Here is a 20,966-nt window from a genome sequence, read left to right on the forward strand (position 1 = left end):
CTGTGGTGAGGCAGATGCATCACAGGGCCCACGGGGCGCCGACAGGACGTGCTCTGGGGACGGCACCCTCCTCCAGGGGAGGGCTGTGTCGGGGAGGGAGCGGGCACACCTGCAGGCTGAAGTGTGAGACGCAGCCTGGTGGGAGGGCTGGGGGATCGGGAAGCAGGCAGTGTGAAGGGGCGGAAGTGGCCGCTTCTGCAGAAACGCCATGCAATGTTCCTACTTTTCCTTTCAGACACGCATTCTAGCAGAACAACCGGTGTGGCTTAGTAGCTTCCCTGTCCTTTATAACGAAGGGGCATCTGTCACCACCCTCAGCCACCGGGCGACATCCAGACACGAACGGGCTCATGGCAAGGACACCTGCTCCCTCGTGCTTCAGGATGGGGGGGACACGACGCGGTGTGGGCTGAAGAGGGCTCCCCTGCGTGCTAGAGTGCTGCCTAGCAGCGAACAGTGCCTGCCATGGTCCTGATACGGGGGCTTCTACTGTCCCAAGCCAGTCTTGGTGTGCAGGCCACTCGGGTGTTGAGAAGCAGTGAGAAGCAGGGAGCATGCCCAGGGTGCCCACCATACCCGGCTCCCCCAGGATGCATGCTGAGACCCAGCACTCCTTGAGAAGCCCAAGGCACCATGGGAGTGATCGCCAGTGAACTATTTTATAGGTTTGCTGATTCAAGGAACACACATACCCCACAGATGAGCTGGGCACAGGCACATGGCTTAGCAGCTAGGATGCCCACACTCCACATGAGCGAGTGCCATGTTTGTGCCCAGCCCTGCCTCCTGATCCCAGCTTTCAATGTAGACAATGGGGGCAGTGGCCCACAGCTCACTTGGTTGGGTCCCCACCACAACCATGCGGGACCTGGCTCAAAACCCCAGAGCCCAAGGCTGCCCTCGTAGGCCCTGGAGTACTTAACCAGAGGGCAGAAGCAGCCTCTCAAAACAAAACAAAACAAAACCCAAGGGCCCAGCACAGTAGCCTAGCGGCTGAATCCTCTCCTTGCATGCGCAAGGATCCCTTATGGACACTGGTTTATATCCTAGCAGCTCTATTTCTCATCCCGCTCCCTGCTGGTGGCATGGGAAAAGGACAGCCCAAAGCCTGGGGATCCTGCACCTGCGTGGCAGAACCGGAAGAAGCTCCTAGCTTTGGATCAGCTCAGCTCCAGCACTGTGGCTAGCTAGGGGGTGAACCAGCAGATGGAAGATCTTCCTGAAAATCTGACTTTACAAAACAACAAATATGTATATATAGATCTTTTAAACAAAAGCAAACGAGTTCTTGCCGTGTGCTGCTTTGACTCCACCTTTAACTGAAATGACTCAGACCATGCGAGAGTTCGCCCCGGGTAAGTGTCGGAGCTGTGGCTGGTGGCCAGGCAGAGCAGTGAGCAGGTGCCCAGCTGCCCTCCCTAAGGGGGCTGCTCCGGGGAAAGCTGGGGCTCAAATGCCAGAGAAAATGCCTCCGGGGGGCTTGAGAAGGGTCCAGGACAACCTCCCCGACGCGCCGCACAGCCACCAGATCCAGAAAGGACATGTGCCTGGCACGCAGGGCTGCGGAGACGGCCAGTTCTGCTGCCGCTTGCAGCCGCTGCACTCCACACACACCAAGCCAAACCCCCACATCCTACGCTTCCTCCTCACAGCGCGCGTGCCGACTTCACGCCCACGAGACGGACACGCGGCCCAGTGCAGGACAGCCTTCAACAAGTGCTGGTCTGGGGACACTTCTGCTGCGGCTCCCACTCGGCCCGGTGACAGCTGACTCCAGGAAGACGAGCACACTGCCCTTCCGGGAGACGCCGGCCGAGCAGCTCCTGGCGCTGAGCTGAGAAGAGCAAAGCCTTCGGATGGAATCTAGATAATTCCACGAAGAAGCCAAACGCCAAACAATCAGAACTTACAAGTAAAGTGGTCGCTGCTGCTGAAAGGCAGAGAGCAGAAGGCGTCCCTCTGGGGCCAGTCAGGTCAGCTGAGGCCGAGGGGACTCTCCAGAGACCCTGCTCGGGCCACCCAGAGCCCTAGACCGCAATTTTGTCACAATTTACCCAAGTTTACGGAAATGTACCACCCGTTAACCATTAACAGAAACCATTAGGAAATCTTAATGATAAATCAGATTTACAGAAAAAAAGAAGAGGTCTCCCACGCGGGTGCAGGGTCCCACGGCTCTGGGCCGTCCTTGACTGCCTTCCCAGGCCACAGGCAGGGTGCTGGATGGGAAGTGGAGTAACTGGGACACAAACTGACACGCATATGGGATCCTGGTGCATGCAAGGTGAGGACTTTGGCCACTAGGCTACCATGTTGGGCCCACCATCTTAAAGCCACTGAGCAGTGAACGGGTTCGAGCTTGGTGAGGATGGGTCATCAGGATGATAAACAGTTATTCCGACTGAGTCAACCACGAATGCCAGCCCAAAACCCTGCAGCACCGGGCACCAGGGGCACCGGGAGGGTTGTCGGAGCTGCCTGCGCTGGGAGCCCCGGGCAGCACGGCACAGTGGGCGTGGCCCTGCTGTTAGGAGGAGGGGCTCTGCGGGAGGGGCTCCCTGACTCCCACCTGTGCAAGCTGCAGGAGCCTTTGGGACCCAATTCTCCCGGTCAGGAACCCAGAGCCAGACTCTTCTGCCAACCCGCAGGGGGAGACGTGCCGTTTGCACCCGCTGCCCCGGCACGCTGCGCCACAGGAAGCGCGCTGGGCTCGCAGTGCTCTGTCCTGCCCAGGCCACGAGACGCTTCTCCCAAGCACACACTGCTCCTCTGCCTAGCCCAGCGGACACGCCCAGGAGTGCCCGGCCTCTCCTCCTGAAAGCCTCAAGTTTCGGAGAGACAGCTCCTCGGCCATGGACTCCCTCCACACGTCCTGCTGCCTCTGTCTGCAGTACACCACCCTGCACACAGCCCCAATCCCCGGGGCCAGCCCCTGCCACCCTGCACACGGCCCCAATCCCCGGGGCCAGCCCCTGCCACCCTGCACACGGCCCCAACTCCCCGGGGCCAGCCCCTGCCACCCTGCACACGGCCCCAATCCCCGGGGCCAGCCCCTGCCACCCTGCACACGGCCCCAATCCCCGGGGCCAGCCCCTGTCACCCTGCACACGGCCCCAACTCCCCGGGGCCAGCCCCTGCCACCCTGCACACGGCCCCAATCCCCGGGGCCAGCCCCTGCCACCCTGCACACGGCCCCAATCCCCGGGGCCAGCCCCTGCCACCCTGCACACGGCCCCAACTCCCCGGGGCCAGCCCCTGCCACCCTGCACACGGCCCCAACTCCCCGGGGCCAGCCCCTGCCACCCTACACACGGCTCCAACTCCCTGGGGGCCAGCCCCTGCCAGGCACAGTCCACTCAGGGCCAGCAGCATGAGCCCAGCCTGCCACAATCTCCCCGTGCTGGCACTGGGCCAGCAGCATTCATGACTTCCCAGCTCGGCCTGTGCTTGCCCGCCGGGTTCCTGCTGAGTTACTGCTAATGAACAAGGCCATGAGGGACTTCCTGCCAGGAGCAAGTGGGGCAGAAAGCAGAGGAGTGGGACAGTGGGACACAATGGTGGTGACCCCTCACCCTGTCTCCACAGGGCCAGCCAGGCACCCCCTTCACTGTGAGCAGCGAATGGGGCAGAGGAGCCATCCGAGGCACCGGCGGTGGGCTGCAGCACGCCCCCCAAAGTGTTGTCTGGCTGTGGGGGCAGGTGAGCGCATGTAGGCAAGCCCGTGAGTATGCACGGGGCAGGAGCACCCACGAGTGTACGTGTGTGAGCAAATGTGTGTACCCATATTAGTGTGTGTGCACACGTGTGTGTACATGAGGTTCCAATGAAAGAGGAGCAGCCCCTCTCTGCGACAGACACAGCCCTCTCCCTCTGTGTGCCCGAGTGACAGAGAGGCAGTCCTGGGCGCAGGGGCACAGACTCCACCCGCTGTCAGGAACGCTTCCTGCCTCCAGGGAGTAAAGCGGGTAGTGCACAAGGGCAGCTCCGGCCTGTAATCACACAGGAGCCCTCCGCCAGCACACACTTCGAATGCAGGAGGGCCGGCGGCTGACCCAGGCACGGCTAGGTGATGTGTCAGGCGGTGTGCAGTGTGGTATGCTGTGTAGTGTGCTGTGTGGAGTGCTGTGTATACACACATGTATGCTTATATGTGTGAAAAACATCACATATTAAAATTTCCGGGCCCGGCGCGGTGGCGCAAGTGGTTAAGTCCTCGCCTTGCACGCCCGGGATCCCATATGGGCGCCGGTTCTAATCCCGGCAGCCCCGCTTCCCTTCCAGCTCCCTGCCTGTGGCCTGGGAAAGCAGTCGAGGACAGCCCAAAGCTTTGGGAACCTGCACCCGCGTGGGAGACCCGGAAGAGGCTCCTGGCTTCGGATCGGCATAGTATCGGCCCGTTGCGGCTCACTTGGGGAGTGAATCATCGGATGGAAGATCTTCCTCTCTGTCTCTCCTCTCTGTATATCCGCCTTTCCAATAAAAAAAAATAATAAAAATAAATCTTTAAAATTTCCTAAAAATTCTTGATACTACATGACTGTTAAAAAGTTCAAAATAGGGCCTGGTGCAGTAGCCTAGTGGCTAAATCCTCGCTGTGCCTGCCCAGGATTATATATGGGCACTGATTCGTGTCCTTCACTCCCTGCTTGTGGCCTGGGAGAACAGCAGAGAACGGTCCAAAGTCTCGGGACCCTGCACCCGCGTGGGAGACCCGGAAGAAGCTCCTGGCTCCTGAGTGGATCAGCTCAGCTCCGGCCACTGCGGACACTTGGGGAGTGAACCAGAGGATGGCAGATCTTTCTGTCTCTTCTTTTATCTGTAAATCTGCCTTTTTAATAAAAACAAAGTAAATGTTAAAAAAAAAAAGTCCAGAATAAACAGAGAGCAGAAGGTACACCTGACAGTCCAGCCTGGGCCCCGGGACGGCGTCGGGGGCAGCCTGCGGGGCAAGCCGCCAGCGCCTGGTTGACAGATCAGCTGGGAGCGGGAGTCGGGGATGGGGGGAACACAACGGCAAAGGACAGCCAGGCAACATGGCGCCATCCTCGAGAAACCGGACAGCAAGCGAAGGCGGAAAGCAGAAGCGGCAGCAGAGTCCAGCCGAAGGAGGCACACAGCACCTGCTACCGTGCCAGGAATCCCCGTGCCCGGGGTCACCACCACCCAGTCCTGGTCGGAGAAGGAGCAAGGCCGTGGTCAAACACAGCAGCCAGGCGGGCAAACCTGCCCAAATGCGGACGGCGGGAGGCAAGGAGAGGGCATGAGCGCCGAGCGCCTCGCGACCGTGAGGCCGGCCCACTGCTGATACAGGGCTCAGGACGCCGCCCCAACTGCAGGAGCCAGGCTTCCTCCAGGCCCCACGCGTGGGCACAGGACACCGAGCATGTGGGCCGTGCTCCACTGTGTTCCCAGGCACATGAGCAAGGAGCTGGATGGGAAGTGGGGCAGCTGGGATGTGAACCAGTGCCCACATGGGATGCCGTTTCTGCAGCTGGTAGTTTAGCCTGCTAGGCCACAATCTCCGCCTCCGGAATTTAGCAAACAGAGTGAAAGTTCCCAAGTCACAGGTTTCTTCAAAATCAGACTTGACCCTGCCTGTGTCCGGCGAGAAGCACAGCCCAGCACCCTGACCCCGCGGCTAAGGCGCTGGCAGGGACACCTGCGTCCCACGCCGGGGCCTGGCTCCCAGACCCGGCTCCTGTCATTGCAGAGCCCAGGACGCGTGGCAATGCCGCCGGGGGCGGGTCCCCAGGGGCCAGTCGGGCGGGACGTGGGAATCCGAAACACAAGGTCTACCTCTGAGCTTCAGCCTGGCTCAGGCCTGGTCAGTGCGAGTGTTTGGGAAAGGACTTCATGGCCGGGAAGGGTTTCCCTTCTGTATCTCTCTGAAATCTTTTATTAATAAGTGCAAGAAAACAGTTAAAAAGATTGAGAGCAGAGAGATCTGACAATGAACCCTAACCTCCCACGCACAGAGCAGCAACTCTGACAAGAAGGGCAGACCGCAGAGGGACTGCCGGGGACCCCGACCCCAGGAGGGACTGCCGGGGACCAGCCCAGGCCCAGCACTGGGCCAGGGCCACGAGCAGCGGGTGGCCTGAGTGTGCCCCCGCGCCCCCGCTGCCTGCCCAGTGACCATCTGTATCACTTTTCACTTCCTTCATTTTCTCCAAACTGGCAAAGTGCAAACCATGGACATGCCAGTTTCTAAATGCACGTACTAGACAATAAAGGGCATTTAAATATATTGAAAATTGATGAAGAATTTGGCCAGAATATTTCTAATGTAATAATCCAATCAGGCCATGCGAGACTGCTTCCAGCTACAAGTCAGTAAAATGCACATTAAGGATGTTAGCTGCGGGCCTGGCTAAAGTCCTCGAATGACATGCACCAGGACCCCATATGGGCATCGGCTCAAAGGCTTGGGACCCAGAAGAGGCTCCTGGCTCCTGGCTCTGGACCGGCTCAGCTCCGGCTGTTGCAGCTACTCGGGGAGTGAATCAGTGTACGGAAAATCTTCCTCTCTGTCTCTCCTCTGTATATCTGACTTTCCAGTAAAAATAAAAATAAATCTTAAAAAGAATGTTAGCTGCAAGCCAATGTTATTTTAATTTCTGTTGTTTATGCATGAAACCAGTGGAACAACAGCCAGTGGCAGCAAACATACCTGAAAACCACAAGCTTCCTTGTGATTCAAGCAGGGAAGTGGGGTTCACTACATGTGCATGGTGGGCGGGGCAATGGCAGGGTGGGCGGGACAGGACGGCGGATGGGCGGGGCGATGGCAGGGTAGGCGGGACTGCGGAGGGATGGCAGGGTAGGCGGGGCAGGACGGGGGGGGGGGGGGTGATGGCAGGGTGGGCGGGGCAGGACAGAGGAGGGGCGGGGGCGGGGCCCGGGTGGGGCGGGGCCAGGCCAGCTGGCCGCTGAGGTCACCAGACTGCCTGCACATCTTCCCAGCAAAGAACCAGCCAAGAACACATTTCCCCCCAAAGATGCACATGGATCTTCTCTGTTAACGAGACCAACAGGGTCTTGGCTGGTGAGCGCGGGGCAAAGCCCCCCAGCTGGAGGGGCACGGAGCCCTGTGTGGGGACACAGCTGCCGTCTGCCCAGAGGGGAGGGCTGTGTCTACCCCCGCCACCCTCACTACCGCCCACCGACGGCTGAGTCGCTCCACGCCCTGCACTGCTCACAGACCACGCATGCAAGTCAGGCACGGTCCTGTGGACATCGCTGCTCACACATCACAACTGGAAAGCTTTTTTCCTCTTTCCTGGGAAATATTTACCTCGACAGGTCAGTGTTTGTCACATGACCTGCCCGACGGGCAGACCCAGGGGCGCGCCTAAAAGCGGCAGAACACTCTAGGGACACACTGAACTTGCCCTTATCGCAGAAAGGACACGGCTCCACGGCACGGGTGACCGTGGCTGCTCGCGGGCAGTGCTCCACAGTGGGCAGTGCAAACACAAAAGGCCAAATGTGCGCACGCTAAACTTCGTCTCGTTCAGGCTTTGTCACTGTCTGCGCCACCCTCTGACAAAGGGGGGAACCATGAGGGTGCGATAAACCCGGATAGACCCAGCGGGAACCCCCCTGGCCCACAGGCCGGGCACCCACCGGGCCCACAGGCCTGGGTCGGACACCCAGCACTGCCACTGTCTGGATGCACAGCCCTCGAGGTGCGGGTGCTATAAGCCCAGATGGAACCAGCGGGCACCCACCCTGGCCCGCTGGCCGGGCACCCCCTGGGCCCCTACCCCCAGCACTGCCACGTCTGAACGTGTGACCCCAGAGGTGCGGGTGCTGTTTTCACACTCCCAGACAGGCCACAGGACAGAGGCCTCTTAATTTAAACGGCCCCTTCAACTTCTCTTTAGAATTCACTGTTGAATTCAAACATCAAATATTAATTAAAACAACCAAGCAAAACGGCTCTTTATTAGCCGAGCAGCACGTGGGCTCTTAGACGGGCGCTCCGGGGGCACCTGTGAACTCTCCTTAAACACATGACAAAGAAACACCAGCAGCCCTGAGACGTGGCGTGGCGTGGCGTGGTGAGTGTCTCCCCAGACAGCGGGGCTCGGAGGACCCACGGCATGAAGCGGGAAGCCGTGTCCAGGGTGTCCCGAGCCCCCCAGCCCTTCCCCAGACACAGTGTCCCGCCTGCCACCCCGCCGCCCTCACCTCCAGCTCCTGCTCCCGCTGCAGAGCAAACTGCTTGAAGGACTTGACGATGAGGCCGGCATTGGAGCAGTCATAGACGAAGATGGAGGGGCTGCCCATCCACGTTTGCAGGTCGTACACAGACAGCGGGATGTACTGCGTGTAATTCTGCAAAACAGAGTGCGCATGCGTTACCCAGCGTCTGGGGCAGCCCAGCCGGTCACCCCGGCAGGACACAGAGCTGTGCTTGGCTGCAGCCCAGGCAGCGTCACAGACGCCCACAACATCTCCACGTCCACTCAGAAGACAGCTCCCCGCGGGAACGCAGGGCCGAGTTCCTCTGTGGCCGCCACCGGCTGAGCCACTCGCAGTGGACCTCAACCCACCCAAGAATGGTGTGCCAACCCTCCAACACCAAGGTGCCGTCCTGTGGCTCTGCATGTCAGCACTCTGTGAGGAGTGGAAGGGTGCCACTGGATGAACCCCGAAAACCTCTGCCTGCAGCCCATGCTGGCACCGAACTTCCCTTGGGACCACCACCCCCTCACCCCGCATGCCGGCCTCTCCTTGGGTGCCGCGCATCTGGCAGGAGGCCAACTCTGCACACCGCAGGACGCTGGCGTCTGTCCCAGCAAGAGCAGGTCCTGACGGGACAGAGGCCAGGGCCCCTGCATGGCGGGCCAATCGAGTACGCTCCGCCACCTGGTGCTGTCAACACGACCCCGGTGGCTTGCACGTTTCTATTCATCACGCTGTGCAGGAGACACCTGGAAAGGCTCTCCCTAAATGAACTCTCCCTGAAGAATTGTAAAGATGTCAGCTCTTCCTTAATGAATCTACAAAGCCAACACAGGCCCAATCAAAGAGCCCACAGGGCTTTTCCTTTAACGGAATGTGACAAGCCGAATCTAAAGTTAGTGTAGAAGACAAACGCACCACAACAGGAAAAAAATCCTAATGAAGAAAAATGAATAGGGGCTCACACTGCAGATATTAAATATACCATAAATCCATGGTAATTACAGAGTGATATTAGCGAGGGTGAGGAAACCAATCGAGAGGAGAGAGCCCAGAAACAGATGGGCACATGAGCGTGCCGCAGGCGCCTCGGGGGCGTGCCAGGCGATCGCACAGAGCCTCGTCGGAAGAAAGGCCCCTCACCCGTCAGAGGACCCACACGTCTGACGCACAACACCAACATACGGGACATGCAATCTAGGGAACTGACAGAAACCAAGTCACTCTGATTGATATAAGAATGTGTGACACGGAGTGGGTGATTGGGGCACGTGCACATGAGCTGCAGAGCAACAAAAGACATGAATAAATCAATAAAACCCAGATTACGGGCCCGGTGGCATGGCCTAGTGGCTAAAGTCCTCGCCTTGAAAGTGCCGGGATCCCATATGGACACCAGTTCTAATCCCACTTCCCATCCAGCTCCCTGCTTGTGGCCTGGGAAAGCAGTCGAGGACGGCCCAAAGCTTTGGGACCCTGCACCCACGTGGGAGACCGCGAAGAAGTTCCTGGCTCCTGGCTTTGGAATGGCTCAGCTCCAGCTGTTGCAGTCCCATGGGGAGTGAATCACCAGACGGAAGATCTTCCTCTCTTTCTCTCCTCCTCTCTGTATATCTGACTTTCCAATAAAAATAAATAATAAATCTTAAAAAAAATAAATCAATAAAACCCAGATTAATATGCATGCTCCCCTCGCCCCTGCAGTAAGAGGCAACTCAGAAACAATCAATCCACAACTAGACTTCCACACTGTGGGGGCATCCACCTCCAAGCGCCAGGATCCCACATGGGTGCTGGTTCTAATCCCGGCTGCTCCACTTCCCATCCAGCTCCCTGCCTGTGGCCCAGGAAAGCAGTGGAGGACAGCCCAAGGCCTTGGTATCCTGTACCCATGTGGGAGACCCAGAAGAGGCTCCTGGCGTAAATTTAAATAAGTAAACATTTTTAAAAAGTTGCACACTTTTGATGAACTGTGGGACTCCCCTAAGGAGAATCTACCAAACCCTCCACTATCCCATGCAAGCACTAGCTGGGCCCTACCCTGCCTGGCTTCCGAGCTCAGCCGTGTTCGGGGGGTGCGGCCGAAGGGCTCTCCCCTGAGTATCAGGACCACGTGGACACCTGTAACACCATCTGTGGCCCGTGGGTATCAGGACCACGTGGACACCTGTAACACCATCTGCGGCCCGTAGCAATGATCAGCTTTGAATATCAGCACTGCAGCTTCACTACAATTTCGAGTCATGCCTGAAGCTGTCTCGGCGGGCCATGCGGCTCTGTGAGCCTCACACAGCTGCAGCTCAGACAGCCCCAGCCCTATCTCGGCGGGCCATGCGGCTCTGTGAGCCTCACACAGCTGCAGCTCAGACACCCCCAGCCCTGGCTCCAATCGCTCTGGGTCAGCCAACTTATTCGCTGTCAGTGGGAATGAACACCAGTGCAGCTTTTGGGAAGGCCACTGGACAGCAGCGGGGAATGCACACTCCCATTGCTTCTTGGTGACCTGTGGGCAGAGCTGCACTGCAGCCCAGGGGCAGCATACACATGGCACTCCAAGGGACATCCAGGGTCAGAGGCCGCTGCAGCAATGCCCAGCTCCCTTTGTAAGCCTGGCCCAGGGGACAAGCGTGGGAGTGAGGTGGGCAGAGGTGGGCATGGTCCATTACTGGAGAGGTCACCGCTGGCCCACAGCGGCACTGACAAGGTGGCCACATGGATTTCACATGAAGGTGGACAAAATTCTATTTCATATATTTTAAAAATCCCCAAATTGAGTGGCTTCTCTTAGTATCTGTCCTGACCCTGACAGGGCCAAGGTTAAGGGATCAAGAGGCAAAGCAGGCCACACGTGTGGTGACTACGGAGTTCGAATCCCCGGTACGGAAGACAGTAGGCAGGCAAGACTCACAGAGGCACCTACGGCACAGCCCCCACCCGCCCACAGGGAGGACCGTGTCCACGCATGCTGAGGGGCAGAGCACACTGCCACGGCCTGCAGAGGGAAGGAGTGGCCACAGCTGCTGCTTCTGCACTTGGTCCAGCTGCTAAGGTGTCAATTAGACAACCCTGTGTCGCGTGCGGTTCTGTGTCCCCTCCCGCCTACTTCCTGCTACTGCAACAGGAGCCCAGCCCCAGCTCCAGCTCCGGGCCCAGAGAGAAGAGGGGGGCTCAGAGAGAAGGGGGGGGCCCAGAGAAAAGGGGGGGTCCAGAGAGAAGGGGGGCTCAGAGAGAAGAGGGGGGCTCAGAGAGAAGGGGGGGCTCAGAGAGAAGGGGGGGCTCAGAGAGAAGGGGGGGCTCAGAGAGAAGAGGGGGGCCCAGAGAGAAGAGGGGGGCCCAGAGAGAAGGGGGGCTCAGAGAGAAGAGAGGGGCTCAGAGAGAAGAGGCTGCGAGCTCAGGCTCTCAACCGCTGTCAAATTAAAAAACAAACAAACAAACAAAAAACAGTCCCCAACAACTTGTGTTCTGTGGCAATCTCATCTAACAGGAAGCACTTCCAGTAAGACAGGATGTGCGGACTACTGGCGGGAGGGTGTGCAGGTGTCAGAGCAGCAAGCACATCTCGGCAAACGCCACATGACAGACGCTTCAGGAGCACCAGCTCTGTGGGGCAGACTGCTGGTCCCAGCTGCCTGGGACACAGGGCGCTTCCCCAGCCCCAGCACTGCCCTGGCATGAGAGGGGAACACTGGGCAGGGTCCATGGGCACCGCCTGCACTGGCACGACAGGAGCTCTGGTAGTAGCTTGGAAATCATGTGCCACTGACTTCCTTCCCAGCAAGATCTTGGCTCGGACACACAAAAACGCAGCTCATCTGGTGCTGACCACGGTGGGTGGCAGGGTCAGTGTGTGGCTGTCAGCCAAGTGGCACGTGCTGCCATCTTCACTGCCATCTAGGCACAAGCCGCCTGCGAGGCCCCGGAAGCCAGAGAGCTGCAAAAATCAAATGTATCTCAGTACACACTGCTGCAGCCTCGCCCTGGAGTGGGAATCCAGTCCCCAGACTGGCCAGACTCAAAATTTCTGAGACACAAAGGCGATCCATGGTGCCTTCTGGTGACAGTGAAGCGGGGCAGGGTGCTCCGGGTGATTGGGGCACCCACACCTCATGGTGGGACACCTGGCCTTCCAGTTGAGCTTCCGCTACGGCACAGCCTGGGAGGGAGTGGTGATGACCCCAGCCCTGGGCATGACGAGGCCGAGTGGACCAACCTGTGGGAGATCCAGGGAGCACACCTCTGCCTGTCAGATAGATTAAATACATAAACCTTGTCAAGTGCTAAAGTATTGAAATGCTAGGAAAACCGGTAATGACTGTCCCACTACACTAAGGGACCAGAGGCCGCACAGCGACAAGCCCTGGGATCCGGCCGGGTCTTGGTTTCAGGTCCCAGTGACAGGGGAACCTTCACCCCACAGTGTCCCTCCCTGAGGGTGGCTGAGAGGTGCCTAGAGTGAGCCGGTCGCAGCCCGGGAAACAGGTGCCTCTGTGGCCACTGCGCGTGTCACCTCCTCAGCGCTGTGGACGTGTGGCAGTGTGGGGCTGTCCTTCTGTCACCTCAGCACTGTGGACGTGTGGCAGTGTGGGGCTGTCCTTGTGTCACCTCAGCACTGTGGACGTGTGGCAGTGTGGGGCTGTCCTTGTGTCACCTCCTCAGCGCTGTGGACGTGTGGCAGTATGGGGCTGTCCTTGTGTCACCTCCTCAGCGCTGTGGATGTGTGGCAGTGTGGGGCTGCCAGGGCACTACACTGTGTTGAGCAACCTCTTGGGGCCCAGCTGTTGGGTGCCAGAAGCAGGGATGGCCCTGGTCCCTGCCATGCCCAGTGAGCCCCAGGGACTGTTCAGGTGGAGAGCCACTCTCTGCCAGGGAGCAGATGACTGCGCTAATCCGATGTGGGAAGCTGTGCCCCTGTGAGGTGCAGTACCAGCTCCAGTAAAGCACAGCCTGGGAGAGCCGCACCTGAGGCCAGCGGCCAGGGGTCACGTCTCCAGCAGGACAGATGGAGCTGGTCAGCCCTGGGTGGCACAGAAGCCCCATGGGCATCATGAGCGCCCGCCTCGTCCCGGCGCTGGCGCTGCAGAGCTAGAGTGGGTTCCACAAGCAGCCGTATCTGTGGAAAATTCCAATGGCGCTGGCGCTGCACAGGGCTGGCAGCCTGTGGGCACGGCAGGGCTCTCGGGCGATGGCCCAAACGCCACCACCGAGCCCTCCTAATCAAAACATCACTCCTTTCTCGCAGAAACCAGTCAAGGCCATGCTTTAATTTCCAACAAAGGAAATACAGTTTAGATAATTTATTCATTAAAATCCATATCAGCTGTCAGGTTATATCAGACATCAGGAAGGTCCACATGCCCGCCCGGACTGCCAGCACTCAGGATGCCTCTTCTAGGCCAGCTCACTGCAGGTGGCGTCCGGTGCCCAGGGTGGCCCTGAACCTGGGCCTAGGCCATCCTGGAAACTACAGAGAAGATAACAGAACCCCTCCCTGCCCTGCCAGGGTGCTGCCAGAAGCATGGGCACAGGACACAGCTGCTGCCAACAGGCTCCCCAGTGAGAGGTGACCCCCCCCCAGGCCTCCACCTTCAGGGTGAGGACAGACAGCACGTGTCCAGCGTCACTGCCTATTGCATGCACAGCCTGCCTCCCTGTCTCCCTCCCATGTCTCTGTGACGGCTGTGTGCTGGGGGCCGGGCCCCCCAACACTGTCCAGCCTCCGCACTTCACACTCAGCACCTCTCTTACTCGACCCCATTGGCTTGCTCTCTGTCCTTGCCTTCCGCACTCTGAATCCTCTACCTACAAACATTAAGTCACCTCCACTAACAGGGACACATAACTTATTATACTCAACATTGTCCAACTCCTGGCAGATAAGACTGCCCCGGTCCCTAGTCCTGTACACCCCATGCACTCATGAAGACCTCGTTTCCCCCCGGTTAACACAGATGTGCCCACCGTGAGGACACAGCAGGCTGGCACCCAGGCCACATAGAGCACATCCAAGGGCTCTCCAAGCTGCCAGGACTCGGGGAGAGACGGCCGATTTCAGAGTCAGAGATTCCAGCTGCTGGCTCACTCCCCAGATGGCAGTGACAGCCAGAGCTGAACCAGGCTTGAGTCAGGAGCCAGGAGCTTCTTACGGGTCTCCCTCATGAACGCAGAGTCCCAAGGCTATGGGTCACCCTGTACTACCTTCCCAGGCCACAGCAGGGAGCTGGATGGGAAGTGGAGCAGTTGGGACCCCCCAGAGCACCTCAACATATCTCAGTGCGGAATGACTAACGGGGGACGCCCAGCGACGCAGGGCACAGGGTGCTATTTAAGAAAGTTCCTGGAGAAACGGATTAAAACTTTAGTTTACTCTGGTGCAAAATTGTTTTTCATGATACATATTTCCACAAAGTTTTACAGGACCCCTCATTTGTGAGACATCTGGGAACCAAATACCTTAAACTGTAAAGCACAGGATCCTAGGGTAGGGGCAGAAGGGGTGACACCCACAGGGAACGGGAGGCACAGCCAGCACTCAGAGCTGGGACAACCTGTGGCAAACTCCGCAAACACTGGCTGTGACTTAAACTGATGCCAACTCACGCACGAGCCCACCCCAGGCAGGCAGGGACTGGGGGGCACCATGTGACAGTCATCTGAGAAGCTAATCAGGGGCAGCTAATGCAGGGCACCCAGTGCTTCCCCTGCAGTCTGCCCATTGCCAAAGAGCACAGGGTCGATCTGCACCAGAAGCCCACACACAGCACCCAAGCACGCGGCCGCGCAGGCCTCGTCCTGGCCTCCTCCCAGATCCCGGGGCCGTCACCTGCTGCTGCCGCAGGACACATCAGGAGGGAGCTGGATGGGAAGCAGAGGAGCTGGGACTCCACACGCCACCCATGACAGGGTCCAAGCAGAAGTCTAACCGGTGCCATGACAGCGACCGTCCGTGGTCAGCAGGGCTCCCACTCAACTCCCTTCACTCCTTTCAAATCTTTGGTGCCTAAGTTCTTGTGCACTAGAAAACTGCTCAGATGGATTCTGGAAATGTACTACTGGATTTTAAGAGAGGTGCGTGAGGTTTGAAACGGTTGTAAGACACTTCAGTAACAGGCAAAACAAAACAACACAATTTCTGGGGAGATAAAAGCAGAGGGTAAAATTATTTTTTTTAAGTACCAAATTACTAATCGCTGTTTCAAGGGGAAGGTTTGTCAGGGGAAAGGGAACGTGGACGGCGAGGCATTAAGGCAAACATGCAAATGTCGCCTTCTCTGCTGGAGGAGATGGGACAGCATGTTGTAGAGGGGTCAGGCACCAACTGATTCCACTTTCAGGAAATGTGCGACAGGCCAGCCACACTCGGATGCGTGCAAACACCAGCATCGCCAGTGCCAAAGCAAGACCTGGCAACCCTTAGCCAGCAGTTATTACGCGGTTTATGACACACCACCGACATACCTGTTTCTAGAAAATGCAATAGATCCAAAGAGTAGACAATACAGGAGGTGTTCAAGAAAATTCAGTTTAAAAAAGGAAGTTGTGGGGCCCGGTGCGGTGGCCTAGCAGCTAAAGTCCTCGCCTTGAACGCGCCAGCATCCCATATGGGCGCCAGTTGTAATGCCAGCAGCTCCACTTCCCATCCAGCTCCCTGCCTGTGGCCTGGGAAAGCAGTGGAGGACGGCTCAAAGCTTTGGAACCCTGCACCCGCGTGGGAGACCTGGAAGAGCTCTTGGCTCCTGGCTTTGGATTGGCACAGCATCAGCTGTTGCGGTCACTTGGGGAGTGAATCATCAGATGGAAGATCTTCCTCTCTGTCTCTCCTCCTCTCTGTATATCTGACTTTGTAATAAAAATAAATAAATCTTTAAAAAAAGAAAAAAAGGAAGTTGTGGAAGACAAGCCCATGAAAGCAGAGCCTGCATGACCTTGGTCCCAGCTCTTCTTTCTTCCTTTGTGACAGGGCCACTCGGCAGAAGTACGCCACCTAGCAGGGGTCACCCACCCCAGGAGGACAAGGCACTGAGGAGGGGACTGCAGCATGGCCACTCGGCTCGTTTGTACCAGTAGAGCAGGAATAGCCTCCAGGCCTCCTCTGGGGCTTCTGGCTGCGTAGGGCTCAGCCTGGCACAGGACAGTGACGGTTCCGGCCTGCTTGCCCACCTCGGAGCTCACAGCCATGGCACACCGAGCACCACAGCCTGGCATGTGCACCGGGCCAGGCAGCAGTGACTCCAACATCTGACAAATCAGCGAAGGGGTAGACAAAGGCTTGCTATCTCTCAGCAGTGAGGAAATGACACCTATATCTAGAGCTACGTACAATTAAACCAAAATGCCATGAAACTTAGCAAGTGGCCCGGAATACCAGGGCTCTCATTCAACACACGGTGTGCTCAACGCAGAGAGAAGCCCCACGCCAGCCAATCTAAACGCTTGCTTGCAAACACCTGGCCGTGGCATGGTGCAAGCTAACTAACGCTGTCACCGTTTCCTCTCACGGTGCCTGGCAGCTGGCTTGCAGGGGGCCGACCCGCCCCTTCTCCACACATTAGCACTCAGCTCTCAAGTTTGCCCTGGCAGCCCAGGCTAACAGAGGCCCTTTACAACCCTCGGAAGAAAGTGTTCAACCTTGAGAAGACAGAAAAACAAACAAAACCCCTGAGAAGGAGAGCTCCTGACAGCGCCCCCCGCACCAAGGCCCATTAGCTGACTGGGCAGTTTTTCACGCCAGTCGCTCTGCCATGCTGCTCTCCTCTTCCGCGTGTGCTGGCACGGCTGGGGAGCAGGCTCCTGGGCAGCTAAGAGCCTGCCTCCAACTCATTTCTGGGACAGAACTGTCAGCCTGCAGCAAGAACCCAGGATCCGCAGCTCACACATACACGGCCTGCTGCCAGGCTCCCCAGATGGCACATCTGTGGGCAGCTTGGGGAGGAACGTAAACGGCCTGGAGGCCAAGACAGTGTGTCACACACGTGATCAGGACACGCGCACAGGAGTTGAGAAGGCAGCGGCCAACAGGCCTCCCAAGGGCTAAAAGCCTGCATTAGGCCCAGCGCGGTAGCCTTGTGGCTAAAGTCCTCACACTGTATATGCCAGGATGCCATGAGGGTGCTGGTTCGTATCCTGGTGGTCCTTTTCCCATCCAGCTCCCTGCCTGTGGCCTGGGAAAGCAGTCGAGGACAGCCCAAGGCCTTGGGACCCTGCACCTGCGTGGGAGACCCAGAAGAGCTCCTTGCTCCCGGCTTTGGATCGGCTCAGATCTGGCCGTTGCGGCTGCTTGGGGAGTGAATCAATGGATGGAAGATCTTCCTCTCTGTATATCTGACTTTCCAATAAAAATAAAAGTAAATCTTAAAAAAAAAAAAAAAAAAAAGCCTGGCTTGTCACACTTGCAGGAAGGTATCTCTTTCTCTCTTTGCAAATGTGTCTTTCATGGGCCCGGTGCGATGGCGCAAGTGGTTAAGGTCCTCGCCTTGCATGCCTGGGATCCCATATGGGCGCCGGTTCTAATCCCAGCAGCCCCTCTTCCCATCCAGCTCCCTGCCTGTGGCTTGGAAAAGCAGTGGAGGACGGCCCAAAGCTTTGGGACCCTGCACCCGCATGGGAGACCCGGAAGAGGCTCCTGGCTTCGGATCGGCACAGCATTGGCCGTTGCGCTCACTTGGGGAGTGAATCATCGGACGGAAGATCTTCCTCTCTGTCTCTCCTCTCTGTATATCCGCCTTTCCAATAAAAATAAAAAATAAATCTTTTTTTAAAAATGTGCCTTTCATATAAATAATCTTTAAATTAAAAATAAGAATTTAAAAAAAGAAAATTTTTATTTTAAAGCTTTCATTCATTTTAGACAAGAAATTAAAACTACACATTTCCATATCAGTAATGCCTTGGCTATATCCTACAAACTTTGACAAACCACACTTTCATATTCATTTACTTTGAATTTTCCCCCCTTATGATTTCCTCTTTGATTCAAGTGTTATTTCACGTGCTGAGGCTTCTTCCGGCATCTCACAGCTTCAAATTTCATGTTCAGAGAAAATACATTGTGAGCTCCGGCCTTGCATGAACTCGGAGGCGTCTTCAGGGCCCAAGGCCTGGGGAGACCCCACGTGCACAGGAGAACGTGCGCTGACACCTGCTGGGCACTTTGTTCTACAAATGTGCATTCAGGTGACCGACGGCGTCACTGTGGCTTTTTAATGAGCCATGGCTTCTCTCAGCTACAAGCAAACATGCAATGCCCAGAGTTCTCACGTGGGAAAGCTGCGGGCTGTGTGTGCACACATGTGTGCTGTGGTATGTGTACACATGTATGGGCTGGGTTTGGTTGTGTACACATGTGTGCTGGGGTATGTGCTGGTATGTTGCTGGGTGTGTGCACGTGTGTGCTGGCATGTTGCTGAGTGGGCGCACATGTGTGCTGGTATGTTGCTGGGTGTGTGCACGTGTGTGCTGGGGGCGTGTACGCATGTGTCTGCTGGGGTGTGTTTATAGGTGTGTATATTCGCACGTGTGTGCTCTGTGTGTGTGTGCAGGCACATGTGTGCTAAGCTGAGAGGCACAGGGGAAGCTGCTTCTCTCCCCAAAAGGCCTGCCATGCTGGGAAGACAAGCCAGAGCTCCACTGCAAAGCCGGCACACAGATGGCAGAGGCCTGAGCACCTGAACCAGCCCCACTGCCACCTTTGGGCTTGAGTATGGAACCTGGGTGCCTCAGAACGCCTGCCCTGCGAGCAAGTTTTTTTTTTTTTTTTAAGATGTACTTATTTTTTATTGGAAAGGCGGACATACAGAGGAGGAGAGAGAGAGGAAGATCTTCCATCTGATGGTTCACTTCCCAAGTAACCGCAATGGCTGGAGCTAAGGCAATCCGAAGCCAAAGCCAGGAACCTCTTCCGGGTCTCCCACGCGGGTGCAGGGTCCCAAGGCCTTGGGCCATCCTCGACTGCTTTCCCAGGCCACAAGCAGGGAGCTGGATGGGAAGTGGAGCTGCCGGGATTACAACTGGCGCCCACATGGGATCCTGGGGCATTCAAGGCAAGGATTTTAACCACTACTCTATCGTGCCGGGCCCGAGGAAGTTCTAAGCTTGCATTTGGAATATCGGCTTTAATTTCCGAACTGTTGAGACATGGAACCCCATGGTTCCAACTAGGCACACATGTGCTCTGCCGAGCGCGGGCCGCGGCCTCCTTGCCCACGGCCTCCTTGCCCACGGCCTCCTTGCCCACGGCCTCCTTGCCCACGGCCTCCTTGCCCACGGCTGCACACACGCCTCTGCAGTCCGCGTGCTGGGCTTCGTTTTGTTCTAATATACCACCAGCATCGATGGCCACGGCCATCCGGATGACACAACTTTCCTCTCCTGTTTCCGGTCTCCACCTGCACCTTTATTTCAAATGTGTCCAGCAGGAGCAGCACAAAGTTCCATCTTGCTATTCTGATCCTGTCTGACTTCAACCCATGGAGAAACGCGAAGGAATGAAACTAGACTGTGGGGGCGCAACAGAAGACACTCAGTCAGAATCTGAGCTGGACCGGGGACACCCACTTGCTACACTTCTGTAAATCAGTGCAGCGCTGAGTCATTCAAACACAATCAGTGTAGGGCAGCCACGCAGATACACACGTACGAGCAAAGGCTGTGTCCTGAGGGAGCTGTCCTCAGGTAACCCAGAGTTCCCTGCTGTGTCAGCTCACTCCCTCCTGTGTCAGGGCCTCACTCCTGCTGTGTCAGGGCCTCACTGCCTCCTGTGTCAGGGCCTCACTCCCTGCTGTGTCAGGGCCTCACTCCCTGGTGTGTCAGGGCCTCACTCCCTGCTGTGTCAGGGCCTCACTCCCTGGTGTGTCAGGGCCTCACTCCCTCCTGTGTCAGGGCCTCACTCCCTCCTGTGTCAGCTCACTCCCTCCTGTGTCAGGGCCTCACTCCTCCTGTGTCAGGGCCTCACTCCCTGCGCTCTCAGAGCACTCCAAGTATGTGGCTAAGAAGCCACTGGCGGCAAGAAGGAAACCTACCCAAGAGGAAGACACTGGCTTTTCGTGTTCTACATGAATGTTACGCGTGTGAGCCGGCCTGTGTCTGACCCGTCTGCGCCCATTCCTCCACATGTCCAAGGACCTCCGGACGCTCATCCTGGAGTTCCAGGCCTTGGCCAGGGTCCCAGCAGACCCTCTGAACCCCATCAGAGGTGCTAAGACACCAAGGCCTGCGGAAGCTGCAGGACAGACTTGCAGTGACACTCCCGACTGACTGGCAGCCCACCTTGTTGAAGACCCAGACCTCGCCGTTGACCGTGGGCCGGGGCACCCCGTGGCCGTTGTAGTGGAAGAGGACCCGCTCCTCCTTGGCATTCCGGCGCAGAGACGTGCACAGCTTCTTCACCTCGTCCACAGTCGGGTCGAGGCTCTGCTTGTAGCGGGCCTGCGGCGAGAGGACACAGCATGGGCTGACCATGGGCTCCGGGGAAGAGCACACTTGCCCCTGCCCACCCCATCCCCGCCCCGGGGCTCACAGCTAGCAGCCCTCACCCCCCCCCCAGGCCCACAGCAGACAGCAGACCAGCCCCCTGTCCACCCCATCCCCGCCCCGGGGCTCACAGCTAGCAGCCCTGACCCCCCCAGGCCCACAGTGGACAGCAGACCAGCCCCCTGCCCACCCCATCCCCTCCCCACGCCCACAGCCACAGCCTAGCTGTCCTGGACTCCTGACACGTAGGCCCGCAGCGGACAGCAGATCTGCCCTCCCAGCCCCCAGGCCCACAGCCAGAGCCGGGCTCC

At 57.7% G+C, this 20,966-nt stretch overlaps 1 protein-coding gene across 3 annotated transcripts in view; it reads right to left on the minus strand.

The window, feature by feature from the left end:
* RPTOR (regulatory associated protein of MTOR complex 1) overlaps positions 1–20,966 on the minus strand; it is a 209,586-nt gene that overhangs the window by 95,008 nt on the left and 93,612 nt on the right. For all 3 annotated transcript variants that reach the window (XM_040989809.1, XM_040989808.1, XM_040989807.1), the window contains exons 4-5: positions 20,452–20,610; positions 8,194–8,340 (exon numbers count right to left, since the gene is read on the minus strand). In XM_040989809.1, coding sequence (XP_040845743.1) covers positions 8,194–8,340; positions 20,452–20,610 — 306 coding nt within the window. The remainder of the gene's footprint in view (positions 1–8,193; positions 8,341–20,451; positions 20,611–20,966) is intronic.

This window comes from Ochotona curzoniae, unplaced genomic scaffold, assembly GCF_017591425.1.
Source record: "Ochotona curzoniae isolate NIBS_2020 unplaced genomic scaffold, NIBS_Ocur_1.0 contig_523, whole genome shotgun sequence".
Taxonomy (NCBI): Eukaryota; Metazoa; Chordata; class Mammalia; order Lagomorpha; family Ochotonidae; genus Ochotona; species Ochotona curzoniae.